General features: G+C 42.6%; 1 protein-coding gene across 2 annotated transcripts in view; it reads left to right on the top strand.

Moving 5' to 3' along the window:
* The first annotated feature begins 6834 nt into the window (after positions 1-6834).
* Positions 6835-14917, top strand: part of LOC102078817 (zinc finger protein 665) — a 1047781-nt gene continuing 1039698 nt past the window's right edge. Inside the window, exons 1-3 of one of the 2 annotated variants that reach the window (XM_025905795.1) lie at positions 6835-7159; positions 7269-7550; positions 8024-8111. In XM_025905795.1, the coding sequence (XP_025761580.1) occupies positions 6943-7159; positions 7269-7550; positions 8024-8094 (570 nt within the window). In that variant the 5' untranslated portion in view covers positions 6835-6942 and the 3' untranslated portion in view covers positions 8095-8111. Of the gene's footprint in view, positions 7160-7268; positions 7551-8023; positions 8112-14917 lie in introns of those variants that run through there. The other variant, XM_025905792.1, reaches the window with a different exon arrangement.

A 14917-nucleotide genomic window follows, 5' to 3' on the forward strand; every position in this document is an offset into this window, starting at 1 on the left:
ACTGAAGACTGTCAGACTTTATCTGACAATATAAAGAAGAAAATCACCTCCATCACAAAGAGGAAGTGTACTCAGTTACTGCCCTGTACTCTCATTACAGTCATGTGACTTCCAGGAAGTGCTGCAGCGCTGCATGCTCTCTCTCCCTGCAGACTATTTTCTGCTGCTCGTCTTTCATCAGTTTTATATCAGCTTTCTTCTGCTGCTTCTCTGTCACTGAAACTTTGGACAAACTTCTCCAGAATAGCTGTGGTTTTATTATGTCTTATTATTACTTACTGTTATTTATGCATATGTTGGTAGTTGCTGTGGTTTGCCTACTGTGTTATTTTCTCTCTCTCCCTCTCCTTCTGTTAACTTTCTCCCTTATGTTACCACCCGGCTCAAAAGCTGCAACATAAATAAGGAGACAAACACCAGAATTTCAGTGAAAAGAGGTTTGATCTTAAAACGCAAAGCAAGTTGGCTAAAACAGCTGGTATCACCCAGGCAAGGACCATTGAGCCTCTCTGAAAGCCTGTCTCAGGTAAGCTTTTATCCACACCTGACTAGGTGTGGTCAATGAGCAACAGTTGAACACACCGAAGAGATTAGGGGCTGCAGAGGGGCGTAACACCTCCTCCCTCAAAAGGTTCCTCTGGAGCCCTAAATGAATTAAAAGCCCCTCTGAAGCCTTTGCTGCGGCTTTTGAGCGTTGGGTCGTAACACTTCTCTTACTTTGTTTTTGTATCTCCTGGTCTTGTCTGCTGTGATTCAAGTGGAACGTTATACTGTAATGGTCGACTTGGGAACCTAAATCTGTTTGGCATCTTTTGGCCTTCAGGCAACAATTCAGATTCTTACACTGCTGAACAGGGAAAAATATGCAGATTTATGGAACGTGTCCATAAAAGGCTGAAAATGTGTTTCACACAGACCTCATAGTCATCTGTGAGAAAGTCTCAAAGTCTGTTTATTGCTGCGCCACATTCAGGGTCATATTGACTGTCCTGATAATAATCTGAGTGCTGAACTCCTCTGAGCTGTTACAGGAACAGATGTTGGCAGATGTGTCAGTGACAGAGTTCCAGTCAGAGAGGTCAGTGAGCAGGATTTCTATCAGGATTCATGTCAGAGTTGTTATAATGATGTCTGCTGGTTCACACTCACGGCTGCTTTGGACTGATTCCAGCTCAAAGAGCATCAACATGTTTTCATGTTTCCATCATGATGAGGAGCAGAAACTCTGAGGATTCTCCTGAACTCCTGACTACAGTAAGTCATCCCACAGCTTCTGCTTTATATTCTCCATATTATTCAGTAAATTATAGATTATTACTGATACTCAAGCTGTACAAATACTCTGGTAAAATTTGAAGGACTGATTAAACTTCTTTGCTGAAGTGGACTGCCTGTGGAAAACCTGATCTGGGCCACCAAAGGACCGTGATTCTTTGTGGTATGTGAGACATGTGTAAGTTGTGTGCAGCCACGGGCCAGTTGCAGACACACTGCTGGCCCTGTGCTGGACCAGAACAGTTTCAGCTCTGGCCCCAGATGTTAGCCTAATGTGTACCTTAATCAAGCCGTGTAATAACAACATGTGCCAGAACATAACAGCGCAAAAGTAACATGACAAAACTCTGTTCAGACAGTGAATGGACTGATTCTTATAAAGGGACCTTCTATTCTCACAGATTACTCACAGTGCTTTAAACAACATGCAACATTCACAAATCACACACTTTCCCTAAACTGAGTGCTTCCTAATTACATTCACACTCTTGATATGCAGACTGGAAAAGCCAGTGATCGGACCACTAACCTTCAGTAGGTGACCTACACTACCTCCTGAGCTTCTGCATAATGACTGAAATCATTATGCAAATGTACTGTTTATAAGGTTTGGGGAAACCTGCAGTCAGCTGAGACTGAAGAAGTCACTTGGATGAGTGACGAAACGTTTCTCCCACAAAACGCTACGTCCAGATGAACAGATTCAACTTTTGGAGATTTACTGGATGATTGAGCATCAAGACGAAACTACAAAGCTTGTAATCGTGTTTCCTGTTATTTGAACTGTGTGTGTTTGTGTTCAGACTTTAAACCAGAGCCAGACGTTGTCTACTCTTCACTGATGTAGTCCACCAGTCCAACCACTGACGTCCAGCTGCTGGTCTCTAACTGGTCCCCCCAGCACCTCAGACCAGAGTCCCTCTGTCCATCCATCCATCTTCTCATGTGTATCCATGGCCAGATCGTGGGGGCAGCAGCCAAAGCAAAGAAGCCCAGAACTCCCTCTCTCTCCTGGCTCCTCCTCATTGTAGACATAATTTGTTTTTATGAAGACACCATTTTTGTAGTTTTGACTCTATTTACCACCACAGTGAATTTTAACTTGAACAATCAGGATGTGACTGTAGTGTAGACTTCAGTCCTTAATTACAGACATTTAAGTAAAGTACTGTGTTACCTGTTAGGAATTACAGCAATTTTATAGATAGTCCTGCATTCACAGGGGCAACAACTTACTGATAGGAGTTTCATGGCCAGGTAAAGTCCGCTGCCTTGTTCCATCGATCCATGTTGAATGTATAATTTATAGCTTTTCACTGTTTTTACTATGTTCAGTTTGAGGTCTCGAGAGATGTCAGCACACGTGACAATGAACCCATCAGAGAGAGCAAAACTGCAGGAGTGGCCAAATCAACAATATGATGCATCATTAAACAGAATGAATCCACTGACCAGCTGAGCCACATTGAAAGGCCCAGGAAAGTGCATGATGACAGAATTATTGTCATGTTTAAGAAAAACAACTACACAACATGTTTCTAAGTCAAAAACAGCAAGAGGATGCAGGCGTGTCATTGTCAAACTCTATAATCAAATGCTTTCAACAAGGTGCAAACCACTGTGCTGGTTCAGGAGATGGTTACACAGAAGCTACATTTAAAGAAAGTGTCCTCATTCAACCAATTATGGACCTAAATCCAAGTTTTTTCTTGGGCTCAGATCACAATACTGCTTATTTTCTACATACTTTCATTTTACAGAATCCAATTAAAGTTCCAGTTGTTCTGTGTCCTCAGTAACATCATCGCTTATATTGTATTCATGTTTTTTAGCTCTTGTTTCCACTGCAGCAGTTTAGTTTCTCTACAGGTCAAATAAACTTTTGTTCTCACTTCTTTTTTTTCTGGTGTGGGTCTGTGGGTTTCACAGAGGTGTCAGATGATTGTGGTTTGGTGGTGACTAACAAATACACATCTGTACTCTCTACAGAAAACCAGTAATAAACATTAAATCACAACCACAGACCAAAAACAGCAGAAAGATCAGTCAGTGGCTGCAGCACAGGATGCATCTGTTTGATACTGAAGAGTTTTGTTTTTGTTGTTTTATTTATTTATTTAGTTTTATTGTTGCAATTTTAAGCAAAAATATTGAATATTCTCTGGCAGCAGCTAACATAAATATTTGCTAATTTAATTAGTTGTTGGTGATTACAAAGTTAAAATGTACTACAAACTAAGAACATGTGACTCGGCTGGACTTCCATCTAGATCACATCTCCTGAACCAGCACAGAGCTCCTCCTGTTAAACACCTCTGTGATGATTCAAATAGCCACGAATCATGTTTAACATCTGCTGCCATCTACTGGTGAAACTGGGTGCTACAGTAGAGCAGCTGCTTTATAAATCACAATACTTTAACCCAGGGGTCCCCAATCCCAGTCCACGAGGGCCGGTGTCCCTGCAGGTTTTAGATCTCACCCTGGGCCAACACACGTGAATCACATGATTAGTTCATTACCAGGCCTCTGGAGAACTTCAAGACATGTTGAGAAGGTAATTTATCCATTTAAATCAGCTGTGTTGGATCAAGGACACATCTAAAACCTGCAGGGACACCGGCCCTCGTGGACTGGGATTGGGGACCCCTGCTTTAACCTCTTACATCTGACATATTTGAGAAATGGAGAAACAGTTTTGTGAAGTCATCATATTGTGAAGAAATTGTGAAGACTTTCAACAGCTTATCTATAGTACACAATATCATCAAAGATTTCACGAATATGAAGAAATTTTCTGCAAGAGAAAGACTGAGAACTGGTGGTTCTGCTACTTTCTTTATTATTTTTTTTGATTTTGTGATGCTGTAAAAGCTGTTTTTAGTGTTGTTTGACATGTTGAGCCAGTTAATGATTCGTTGATTTTACTCATGCAGCTTCAGTCAGTCCAACAAACCCTGACTGTCGAGGTGCTCACTGAGACCGCCTCCCTGCAGCAGAGATGAACCTGAGATTTGAGTCTGTTCCTGTCACATGGATGGAGGATCGTTCACAGAGTGGAAATCTGCTCTGAAGCTGCTGTGAACAAACTGAAATGATGTTACTCGTCCTGCACTGATTCACTCTGAACTAAAGTGTGATTTGAACAGAGAGCAGAGCGGAGACGAGTTCAGGACATTTGAAACTGGTGGAGGGTGACCATAGTGACCACGAGTGAGTTATCAGCTAAAGCTAGTTAGCTCGATTATCAAGCTGCAAGATGGTACAGGAGCTTCATACAGACTGTCATACCTGTTAATTGACATTAAAAAAAAATCCAGTCCAGAGGTCAAAGAGGCCAGACTGTAACTGTCATGGTCCTGAGTTTGACGACTCAGTCTTTTGTGTTTCCTTATAATATTCTATGTTCTTGTTTATTCTGGTTGTCTTTTGTGTGCCTGCCCTGGTCCCACTTTTCTGTGTTCCCTCTGTCTGTCATAGTATCTGCTGGGAGTCTATCTGTAAAGTTCAGTGTCCAGTCTGGATCTCTGTGTCTGTCGTCTATTTCCTGTTTTACTTTGAAGGTCAGTGTCTTATGTGAATGTGTCTAGTTTTGCTTCCCTAGTCTTGTTAGCCCTGATTTCTCCCAGCTGTGTTTCCCTCCTGTCTCCTATTCCCTGATTACTCCACCGTGTATTTAAGCCCTGTGTTTCCTGTCGCTCATTGCTGGTCCGTCTGTGTTGTCACCCTGCATTTCCTCCCTGTGTCGTCCTCCCTAGTCCATCTCTGATTCCAGGTTTCAGGTCTGTTTTCTTTGTTTTTCCAGTGCAGGTCATCTTTAGGTTCTGTTTCATGCCTGCTACATTTCTGTTTGCTCTCCCTGTGAATAAAGCTCCCTCTCAGTAAAGTCAGTGCCTGCTCGTGGGTCCTTCCTCTCTTCACTTCCACACGGCTCACCTTGACAGCTGTCACAGTAATAATGCGAACTTTAAGCTTTAATACAATTTAAACAGGTGGGCTATATAAGAACAGACACCAGTGTGTGATGATCACACACAGTGCTGTGATCTACAACCAATGTTCCCTCTAATTTTTCATGTGTCTGAGTGAACACACAAACTCCCTGAGCGATCCCTTGGACCACTGTGAGCGACATCAGACGTGTGCACTGTGGTCACGCCAGCATCTAATCCATCCAAGTTACATGGTTTATTAAAATAATCAAATTGCAGTGTTTACATTTATGTTAGACTACTTTTAATTAACTGCTTTAGCCCACTTACAATGAAAATGTTTAAAAAAAAATCTAGTCATTGACCTGTGTAGTATGTTAACACTATTGGAAGTAAAAATAACTTGAACTCCAATTTTGAAAACACAACTTTCTTTTTTTTTTTTTTTTTTTTAAAGCTCTGACTTGTATTATGAGTCTGTGGTCTGGGAGAGAGTCCTGTAACTCTGTCTGCAAAATACAGTATATAATGACCAATGTTGGGCAATTAATTATATAGTTACTTCTTCAAAAAAGTAACTCAGTTTGGCAAACAAAGTTTTTTGCAGCTATTTTGTTAAATGCAGCCAAGGCGTTTTTAAATAAATATTTCAAAGTATTTACAGAACAATCAGCTGTTCTGCATCAAATTTGATGCCACACAAATTATTTGTGCCTCTCCAAAAAAAATAATTTCTGTCCACTATGAGATAAAGGAGAACAACAGCCTGATACCTGCAGGCCTGACAACAGGAGATGCATCACTCCTGTAACACCTGTAACATTCAGCAGTCGCCTCATTGTTCTGAAACACACAACAAAACTATTGACTACACTACACACTAACTACACAAGATTTGCGCTAAAGGTCGTAAATCTCTCACATCTCAAAGCACCGCCGTCACTCCTAAAACTTCCCCTTGTTTCTTAACAACTAGATGCCACGTTGCCATATCATTTTTTGATTGGTCGACACGGTACTTTTTTTGGACGAATAGGAAAGTGAGAGGGGGTGGGGTTTGTTTTTGCTCACAGGCTTTCAAGCGTTTTCCTTATAAAACGCTGTTTTTACCGTTTCTTCCCGCAGTAAATATAAACAACGACAGTATTCAGGAAGAAAACCAAACATTGCATATTTTGTATCACAACTCTGGTTTTACGTGGCCTATCAACACAATTTAAACACTGGTATAAACTCCACACTTTTCCCTTTTTCAATTGTTCCGTTCCGTCTGTCCTGCTCACATCTCCAGTGGTTGTACACGTTGTCATTAACGTGGCTTCACTCCACATCAGCCACGCCGCTTTGCCAGCTCAAACTCCGGTGTCGGCACATAAGGACGCTGTCATAGCCTGTCAACGACGTTGATTAGCTGCGTATATACGAATGTGAATCGCGTAATTGGCTGGACTATGGGATAAGGTGGCATCGTTCTAATCCCATACTGGAGCAGCCAGTCACTTACTGACTAACACTGCAAAAACAGAATTGTTAAAGTTTTAATTTTAATTTCAATTCAGGTAAGATTTTTTTTTTGTGCGCAACACAGATTTTCTGTGCGCAGAGACCGTGCCAGCAGTGCGCAATAGCTAGGTTTCATTTGACGTAGACGTGACGTCGACGTAAAGCGCGAAATTTGACTGGCGGTCGGAAGTGAAAAAGATAAGCGCAAAATCACAGACAGACAGTACGCAAAATGCCTATGTCCTGTTGTGTTTACGGATGCTCCAGTAGGTCGACCAGAGAAACCGATAAACGGTATTTTAGGGTACCAAAAATAGCCCAACGAAGAGGAGAAAAATGGAAAATTCTAACCGAAAAACGTAGGAAAAAATGGATTTTAAATTTACGTTTACAGTCGGGAGGAGCAGAGTCTGCCAATGCCCGTGTCTGCAGCGACCACTTCGTCAGAGGTAATGTTATGTTTGCAAACGAACTTATTAGCATTAGGTTGTCGTTAAATTCTCGTTTACTTAGTGCTTTTAAGTTAGTAGTCTAATATTGACTTGATTGGGACTATAGGCTGCCCAAGTGCTTTGGATGACGAAGAGTCGGAGGACTGGGCTCCGACGGTCAATCTCGGCTACGAACGAAAACCCAGATCGGAATCAGTTCTCAAACGAGAGAAAAGAATGAAGCTTAAGGCAGAACAGCATCGATGTGCAGAGGCGATTTTGGATATGCAACAGACGGCTGAGAGCCTGGATTTGAGCCTAGTGACAGTGGAGAACCCCGAACTGCAGCTTCCAGCTGAGAATCCACAACCAGAAGACTTCAGTGTGAATGAGACATTCACTTATCCAGGTAAGATATTGTGCTGAGATGTAAAACAAACAAGAATCATGTCAAAGAGAAAAAGATGCCATTATCTGTAATGATTATGGTTGTTGACGTTAAAGCCGCTACCGCTAACTGTTAGCGTGTTTAAGATAAAGCAATATAAGAACAAACACTCACCCTTGCAAACACCAAACTGTATCCATCACGGAGACGTTTTGTTCCAAGGTTGTGGACCCACCCGCTGACAAAAAAATTGTACGCCTCCAGACTCTTGAAAGCTTTCATTTGCTGCCTAGTGTAGTAAGAAGTCTGGAGGACCAAGTAGTTGGTGATATCCACAGCCTCGATAGTAGGCAAATCCTTTACTTCTGTGGTGTATTCGGACATTTTCAAAGAATACGGATCACGTCCGATATATTTTTTAACTATCTGTTTATATCTCTCCCGAGAAACGGGGTCTAAAGTTGCACAATAGCTGCTCTCCTGACTCTCCACAGTGTCCTCCATGTTTACTTCCGCCCTCCACTCAAAAATCGCGCTGCCTCCGCACGTCATCAGAACCACGTGACCGCAACCCAACTATTGCGCACGTGCGCAGCTTAGAGGGAACATTGGGCTACAACCCACCTCAGGCTCATCCATGTTTTAACAATGCCAGTGGCATTTCTCCACTGCCTAAAAGGGGGCGCCACTGAGCCAATAAATGTCATAATACACAAACACATTGTGGTTAACGTGGAGTCATACAACATAAACACTGTTACATTAACATTTATCAGGCTGATGTTTGACACAGTAATATTTATAACAGTAGGTGTGACATCAGTGATTATCAGCTGCTGTCTGGACTGCTTACAGAAAACTTGTCCTTCATTGATAAACACTGAAAGCACATGCATCATGATGATTTATCTAAGTGCTGCAGCTTAACACAACTAAACATTTTTATTGTGAGCAGACTGCTGAATGCTGAAAATACTGAGTCTGGACTTCAGGAGAAAACCAGAAACACAACAATGAACAGAAATAGAACAGAAATGGATCCGACTGACTGTGAATAAAATATCTGACAGCTGTGATGAAGCTGTGTTAGAAATATGTTTTAAATTACGTTTTTTAACATTAATTGCAATGTATGCTTTTAATAGAGTTGATACACTCATTAACAGGGTACAAGTATCATTTCCACTGTGTGAAGGGATAACTAAAAGGGATACAAAGAGTTGAAGTGAGTGTTGAAGGTAAATTACTGCACGTTTACAAAACACAGTTTCAGTCAGGAGAGGCTGCTTGGCCTCACGTGTATGATAACAGGGTGTCTGTTAAAGATGCCATCAGCATGAATATGAAACATCCCTGGTAACAACTGTAAGGTAGGGAGGAGTTTTCTCACACAGGACAAGATCCCTGACTGGAGGTTAGTGACCGCTGTGTGTGGAAGAACTATGAGGACAACAAATGAGGGAACGCTGAGTCTAAACCACAGCATCTCCACATCGATTTGCACAAATGTACTGTTTATAAGGTTGGGGAAACCTGGAGTCAGCTGGGCTGAAGAAGTGACGAAATGTTTCTCCCTCTGAAAACTCTGAGTCCAGATGAACAGAATCAGCCTTTTAGGATTTACTTACCTGGATGATTGAGCAGGCATCAACACATTAGGTGAAAAAGTTGTTAAGTGCGAGTAATTAAGTGATAGATTAATGCAATAGGAAATTGTGCTTCTCAGATGGAGAGAAAGTGGAGAGTGATAGATGAGATGAGGCGATGGAAGGTGGAAGGGAGGCGAAGAGTGAGTCACAGGCAGAGCCTAGAGAGGATGTAGAGCAAAGGGCAAGTCAGGAGAAAGAGGCTGGAGTGACAGAGTCAGAGCCCAGAGAGCAGGGAGTCCGAGAAGCTTCTTCAGTTCTAAGGATCAGTGGTGGAGAGTCCCAGATTTAAACCTAGTGGGAGTTTCCCCCCAAAGGGGACAAAGGACCCCCTGATGATCCTCTACCTAATCACATGAGCCAAGGTGTGAAAGCAGGTGTGGGTCCTAATCAGCCAGAGTTTCGGGTGAGCTCATTGTGAAACCTGGCACCACCCTATCATGTGATTTCCTGAGGTCAGATGGCCCAGGATGTGAGTTCCTTAGAACTGAAGAAGCTTCTCGGATGAGAGGTGAAACGTCTTCAAGCAACTCAAGAAGTCCAGACGCTTTTCTTTCCAAGCTCCTTAGTCTACGATGACCTGGATGACTGAGAACCTTCACAGACAAAACACAAGGAGGGGAAACGAGAGCTCACAGACACACAGAGGGGCACACAGGGGGTAAAAGTCACAAGGGGAAATCAAATAAGGAACACCTTAACAGAGCAACCCAGGAAGCATGGCCTAAATACAGAACAAAATACAAAAATACAAGAAAACTAAGAATTCTGGGCCAACATGGCCCAGGATCATGACAAAATGAGTAACAGTAGGGTGGACATTAGGTAAGGCTGCACTTTTTGCAGCGATCTCATATAGAAAACTATTCCGCGCGTATACAAAACAGGTCAGCGGCTCCGAACCGTAGTAAAGGGACCTCTGGCGTCGGGTTTGTGTCGGGCTTGTAGCTGAAAACTAGCTTTACTTTGTTGTCTGGGTCAACTTTGCTTGCGAGAGACAGAGAGAGGCGTTGAAAGGCTGCTCCGACGGAACTTATTTTTTCCGGAGGAAAACACGAACACAGTGTACAGTTGAGTCTAAACAGCTACAACAACAAAGTAACTGTATTCTGAGTACCACCTTTTTAAATGGTAACTGCTCTTCTGCTCTTTTGATTAATTTGATTTGATTAATATTCCAGTTTCAGTTTATTTCCCACAGTTTTGTTGCCCTTTTGGTTTTAAGCGCTGTCACCGATCTTTACATTTTATTATTATCTCATAACTCTTTCAGCTACCATCTCTCCTAGAGACTTTTTACAGTCTCAGATCAGCACAGCCCTCCAGCACTATCAGCAGCAGGAGCAGCAGAAACCCCTCAACAGCAACATTGTACCCATCAGGTAAACATAGGATACATTTTTTTCCTGGAATTGTCTCCACCTGATGACAGTGATATACGATGATGTGATTCCATATTAAATTCTTGATGAATGTGTGTTGTTGTTATTCAGTCTGGTTTTATGTGGCCCTTTTTAACTTTGAGCACCCGGCCCTTCAAACATCTCTGCACAGCTCTGATGGGATTTCCTGTCTGTGATGTTTATTTCAGAGGATGGGTGGAAGCTCAGTGAAAGCTGTTCAACAAACAGTTGCAGCTCCATAAAGGCAGCATGCAGAGACTCAGTGTCTGATAATGAGAGGTGCTGCTTTCTGTCATATATTATATTCACTTGTTATTATTAGCACATGTTACCTCTGAGTGCAGAATGCAATGCATAATCTAAGAAGAACACTAAAAATAGATTAAGTTATAAATAATACAAAATAAATAATTCATGTGATGAAGCTATTTCTTCGCCTGCCTCAGCATATGTCTGAATGAATGACTTACAGGTTTGTACTGAATATAAAAGCAAACAAATCCTTTAACTTGAGCTCACAGAAAGAGAGCACACAGCCTCTGGCTCTGTGCCATTAAAAATGGTCGAGTCAAAGTCAATGACATCAAACATCCTGACAGTTTAGGTCTGAACATCTTTTTAGGGTGAGGTTCACATGGAAGTCTTCATGCTGACTTTTACCTGTATCACATACACAAATGTCTTATAACAGAAATGTCTGTAAGAGATTTTTCTTACAGACATTAAGAAACAGAGCTAACGAGTTGAATGTGTTTTTCAGCATATTTGAGACTGCAGTGAATGCTCACCCACCTACAGCCTCACCTGTAGTCAGTCTGAAACCCGGAGCCTCACCACTGTCTCTCCCTCCCTCTCCACATTGCCCTTTTGCCTCCTGTGAAAGTCTTGACATCCCTCCCCGACCTATCACTTTCACTCACAACCATGTCCAATGAGAAGACTCCACTCAGGCAAGTCTGCTGGGCCAGAAGGGGTGAGTCCCCACTTCCTCAAGGCCTCTGCCTGTCCTGTCAAAACATCCTCCACAGAGTAAACTCTCCTCCTCTCCATCCTGTCCTGACCTTTATGGTAATAATCTGAAACTGCTGAGCAGCTCCTCTCTGTTGAAGCTGTTACGGTGACAGTGTCAGCTGGGTTTCTCTGAGTTACAGTCGGAGAGGTCGTGACCAGGATTTCTAACAGGACATATATCCGGATTATTCTGCTTACTTCTGTTTTACATGAAGTGCTTTGATTTACATCTGATTCCAGCTCAGAGCATTGACACATCAGTCTGAGATCCTGACATCAGTAAGTGATCTGAGACCTTCTGGTTTATGTTGATCAGGTTATTGGTTTGATGTTATTCAGTTCGTAATGAAGTTCAAAAGTTCCACATGTCACAGTACATCTGTTTATATTTATGGACAATCCCTGATCACTACAGCTAAATGCTGCCACCTCCATAAAACAATATACACTTTATACAGTGACACATGTTGAAGTCCTTCAGCTGCTGATGGTCTTTAGTGTGTAGCTGATGACTGATGATGATGAGATAGATGTTTGTGTTGTTCTGTGGCGATCATTCGAGAACTGAACCTGTTAAACACTCAGACCTGCTTTAGATTTTTTCACCTCTTTTGTAGTGACGTGTTACGTATCGTACGTAACATATCACGTGATGCACAACATGAACCTCTGAACAGGTCACGAGTGACCAACTGACCTTGAACGAGCAGCGGAAAAAACAAATCTCTCAGCCTTAATTAAACCCTAAATTTAAACTCATGTACTCAAGTTTAAACTCAGGTTCTGTTACTCTTGGAAAATACCAACAGACTCAACTAATCAACTATTTAGAACAAACTAAGTGTTGGATCAGCAGAGCTAGAAATCACAGAAATGGCTGCTGGACCATGTGCGTCGCTCTGCTCGACTTTGCTGTTTGTCGGCTTCTTAATGTTTGTGTCTGCAGGTGAGATTGAACTATTAGAAACCAAAATGCTATTTAATAAAGAGGAAAAAGGCCTTTCAGTCTGGTTTACATCATACTAATACGTCCTAAAGAACTGTTTTGGTATTGGTTTAGTGTGTCCATGTGTGAAGCCACACAAGGCTGTTTGAAGTCTGTGTAAAGTTAACATCTGTGGCTGTAATCCAGCTGTGACAGAGACAAAGAAGTGTAATGTGTGTGTCAGTGTGATGTGTTGTAGTGTCAGGAGTCAGTATACAGCTACAAAGCTTTTTGTTCAGTGGATACAAACAGCTGTAGCTCCATAAAGGCAGCATGCAGAGACTCACAGTGTCTTATAATGAGAGGCTGCTTTCTCTCACACATTATGTTCACTTATTATCAGCACATGTTGTTGTTCTGTGGAAGCGCCTCCTGGGTGAGGTGTTCCGGGCATGTCCCACCGAGAGGAGGCCCCGGGGCAGGCCTAGGACATGCTAGAGAGTTTATATCTCTCGACTGGCCTGGGAATGCCTTGGTGTTCCCCCAGACAAGCTGGAGGAGAGGGAGGTCTGGGCTTCTCTGCTTAGGCCTCTGCCCCTGCAACCCGGCCCCGAATAAGGGGAAGAGGATGGATGGAAGCAAACATCTTGTAGTTTCTGACACTTTGCATGTTTAGCATGAGGCTAAAATCCCCCCTCAGTGGGTCACTGGTGACCTGGTGGATGTTCAGAGGTTCAGTAAATCCAACATGACTAAAAACTCAAATGTCAAAGGAAATAAACAAAATATTTAAAGTCAATCATTCTGATCATAATTGTACTTTGAGCTTTTATGACGTTATTTTTGTGCGAACGCGAGCACGGACTCGTGGGCCGTTTCTCAATTCTCAAGTACGCGAGCACGGACTCGTGATTTGTACAGTCGGAACACCTGCGTACGTGATGATGTCACAGGTCCGGAGGTTTTACTGCCGTCCCCTCTTAATTTAACTGTGAGTAACATGTTATGAAGCTTAACTTTAATCACAGCCAAACCGGTTTACTCAGGAACAAATAAAACACTGAAATAAACCAAACATTAACATTTAGAAGTGATCTAAGTAACTTATATATCATTTTTAACCTCAGTAGTGAAACCTCTATTAATAAAAATAGTGTACATGTACATACGTGTACATACCTTAATAAAAACAAGCAGGTGAGATGTTAGAACGCTTTTATTTCTATTCTAGTGGACACTCAATACTATAGACAGCTGCTGGGGTTTCTTTAACCTGAGTAGTGAGAAGTCCGCGAGCGGGGGGGGGGGGGACGGACGATGTGCCGGGAGTCCGCTGTTGAGTTTTGGACGAAATGCATTCTGGGATATATAGCTGTCCCAAGTCTACACCGATGCATGCTCGATAAAACGGGCGGATCGAGAACACATCCGGGACTTTTTCGCGTTCTCGGCGTGATGCGTACTTCGAATTGGAACAGTACTTGGTCTCCGACTGATGACGTATCACGAGTACACGAGAACGCAAGTACGCACAAGTACGCATATTGATAAACGCCCCCTGAATTGGGACGGGGGGGGCGTGCCAAGATGGCGGAGTGAGTAGACGCTCTCTACCGAGTTCTGCACAGAAAGTTCGTGAACAACAGTAAAACCTCAACTTTATGCTGCCAACACTAACAATTAACTAAACAAGAGAAGATACAGCAATCATAGGGCAAGAAGCAGCAGAATGCCGAATCAGAAAGGAGCAAAAAGGGGACTGGAAAGTTCCAAGTCTAAGCTAGCGCCTGAGAATGCTAACGAGGAGAGGGCTACACCCAGCAACGTGCTAATGGATAGCTTCCATAACTACGCAGCTACTGCGGTGGCACTCACGTTAGCCGAAGAAGAAATGGATGAGTTCCCACCTCTCCCTGTTACACCTCTTAAATCACCAGCTCCGAAGAAGGTGATGTACGAACGCAGCAGCTCTGACCCAGATGATGTAAATCAGATAATTTCTCGTCTGTCGGCATTAATAAACACCAGGTCTGATAACATCGAGAGCATGGTGAGAGAGAACTCGAACATGGTGAAAGAGAATACGCTCCAGATTGAGGGTCTCAAAAAGACGATTGATTTTGTGTGCGCGGAAATGAAAGATATGAAGGGAAAAGTTTGCGACCTGGAAAAAAAAGTAACTAAAGAGGAAGGTAGAGTGGACAACTTCCAACAGAGACTATCTGAGTTGGAAAGATATTCCAGGAGGTGGAATCTCAGACTACATGGAGTCAAGGAGGCTGAGAAAGAAGACGTGAGGGGAAAGGTGATTGAGATATGTCAGTCTCTGTTCTGCCGGAGCAAAATCATAGGCTGCCTGATGTCATTGACACCGTACACCGACTCGGAGCCAAGCGACAAGGT

The sequence above is a fragment of the Oreochromis niloticus genome, linkage group LG3, assembly GCF_001858045.2.
Source record: "Oreochromis niloticus isolate F11D_XX linkage group LG3, O_niloticus_UMD_NMBU, whole genome shotgun sequence".
In the NCBI taxonomy this organism is placed as follows: domain Eukaryota; kingdom Metazoa; phylum Chordata; class Actinopteri; order Cichliformes; family Cichlidae; genus Oreochromis; species Oreochromis niloticus.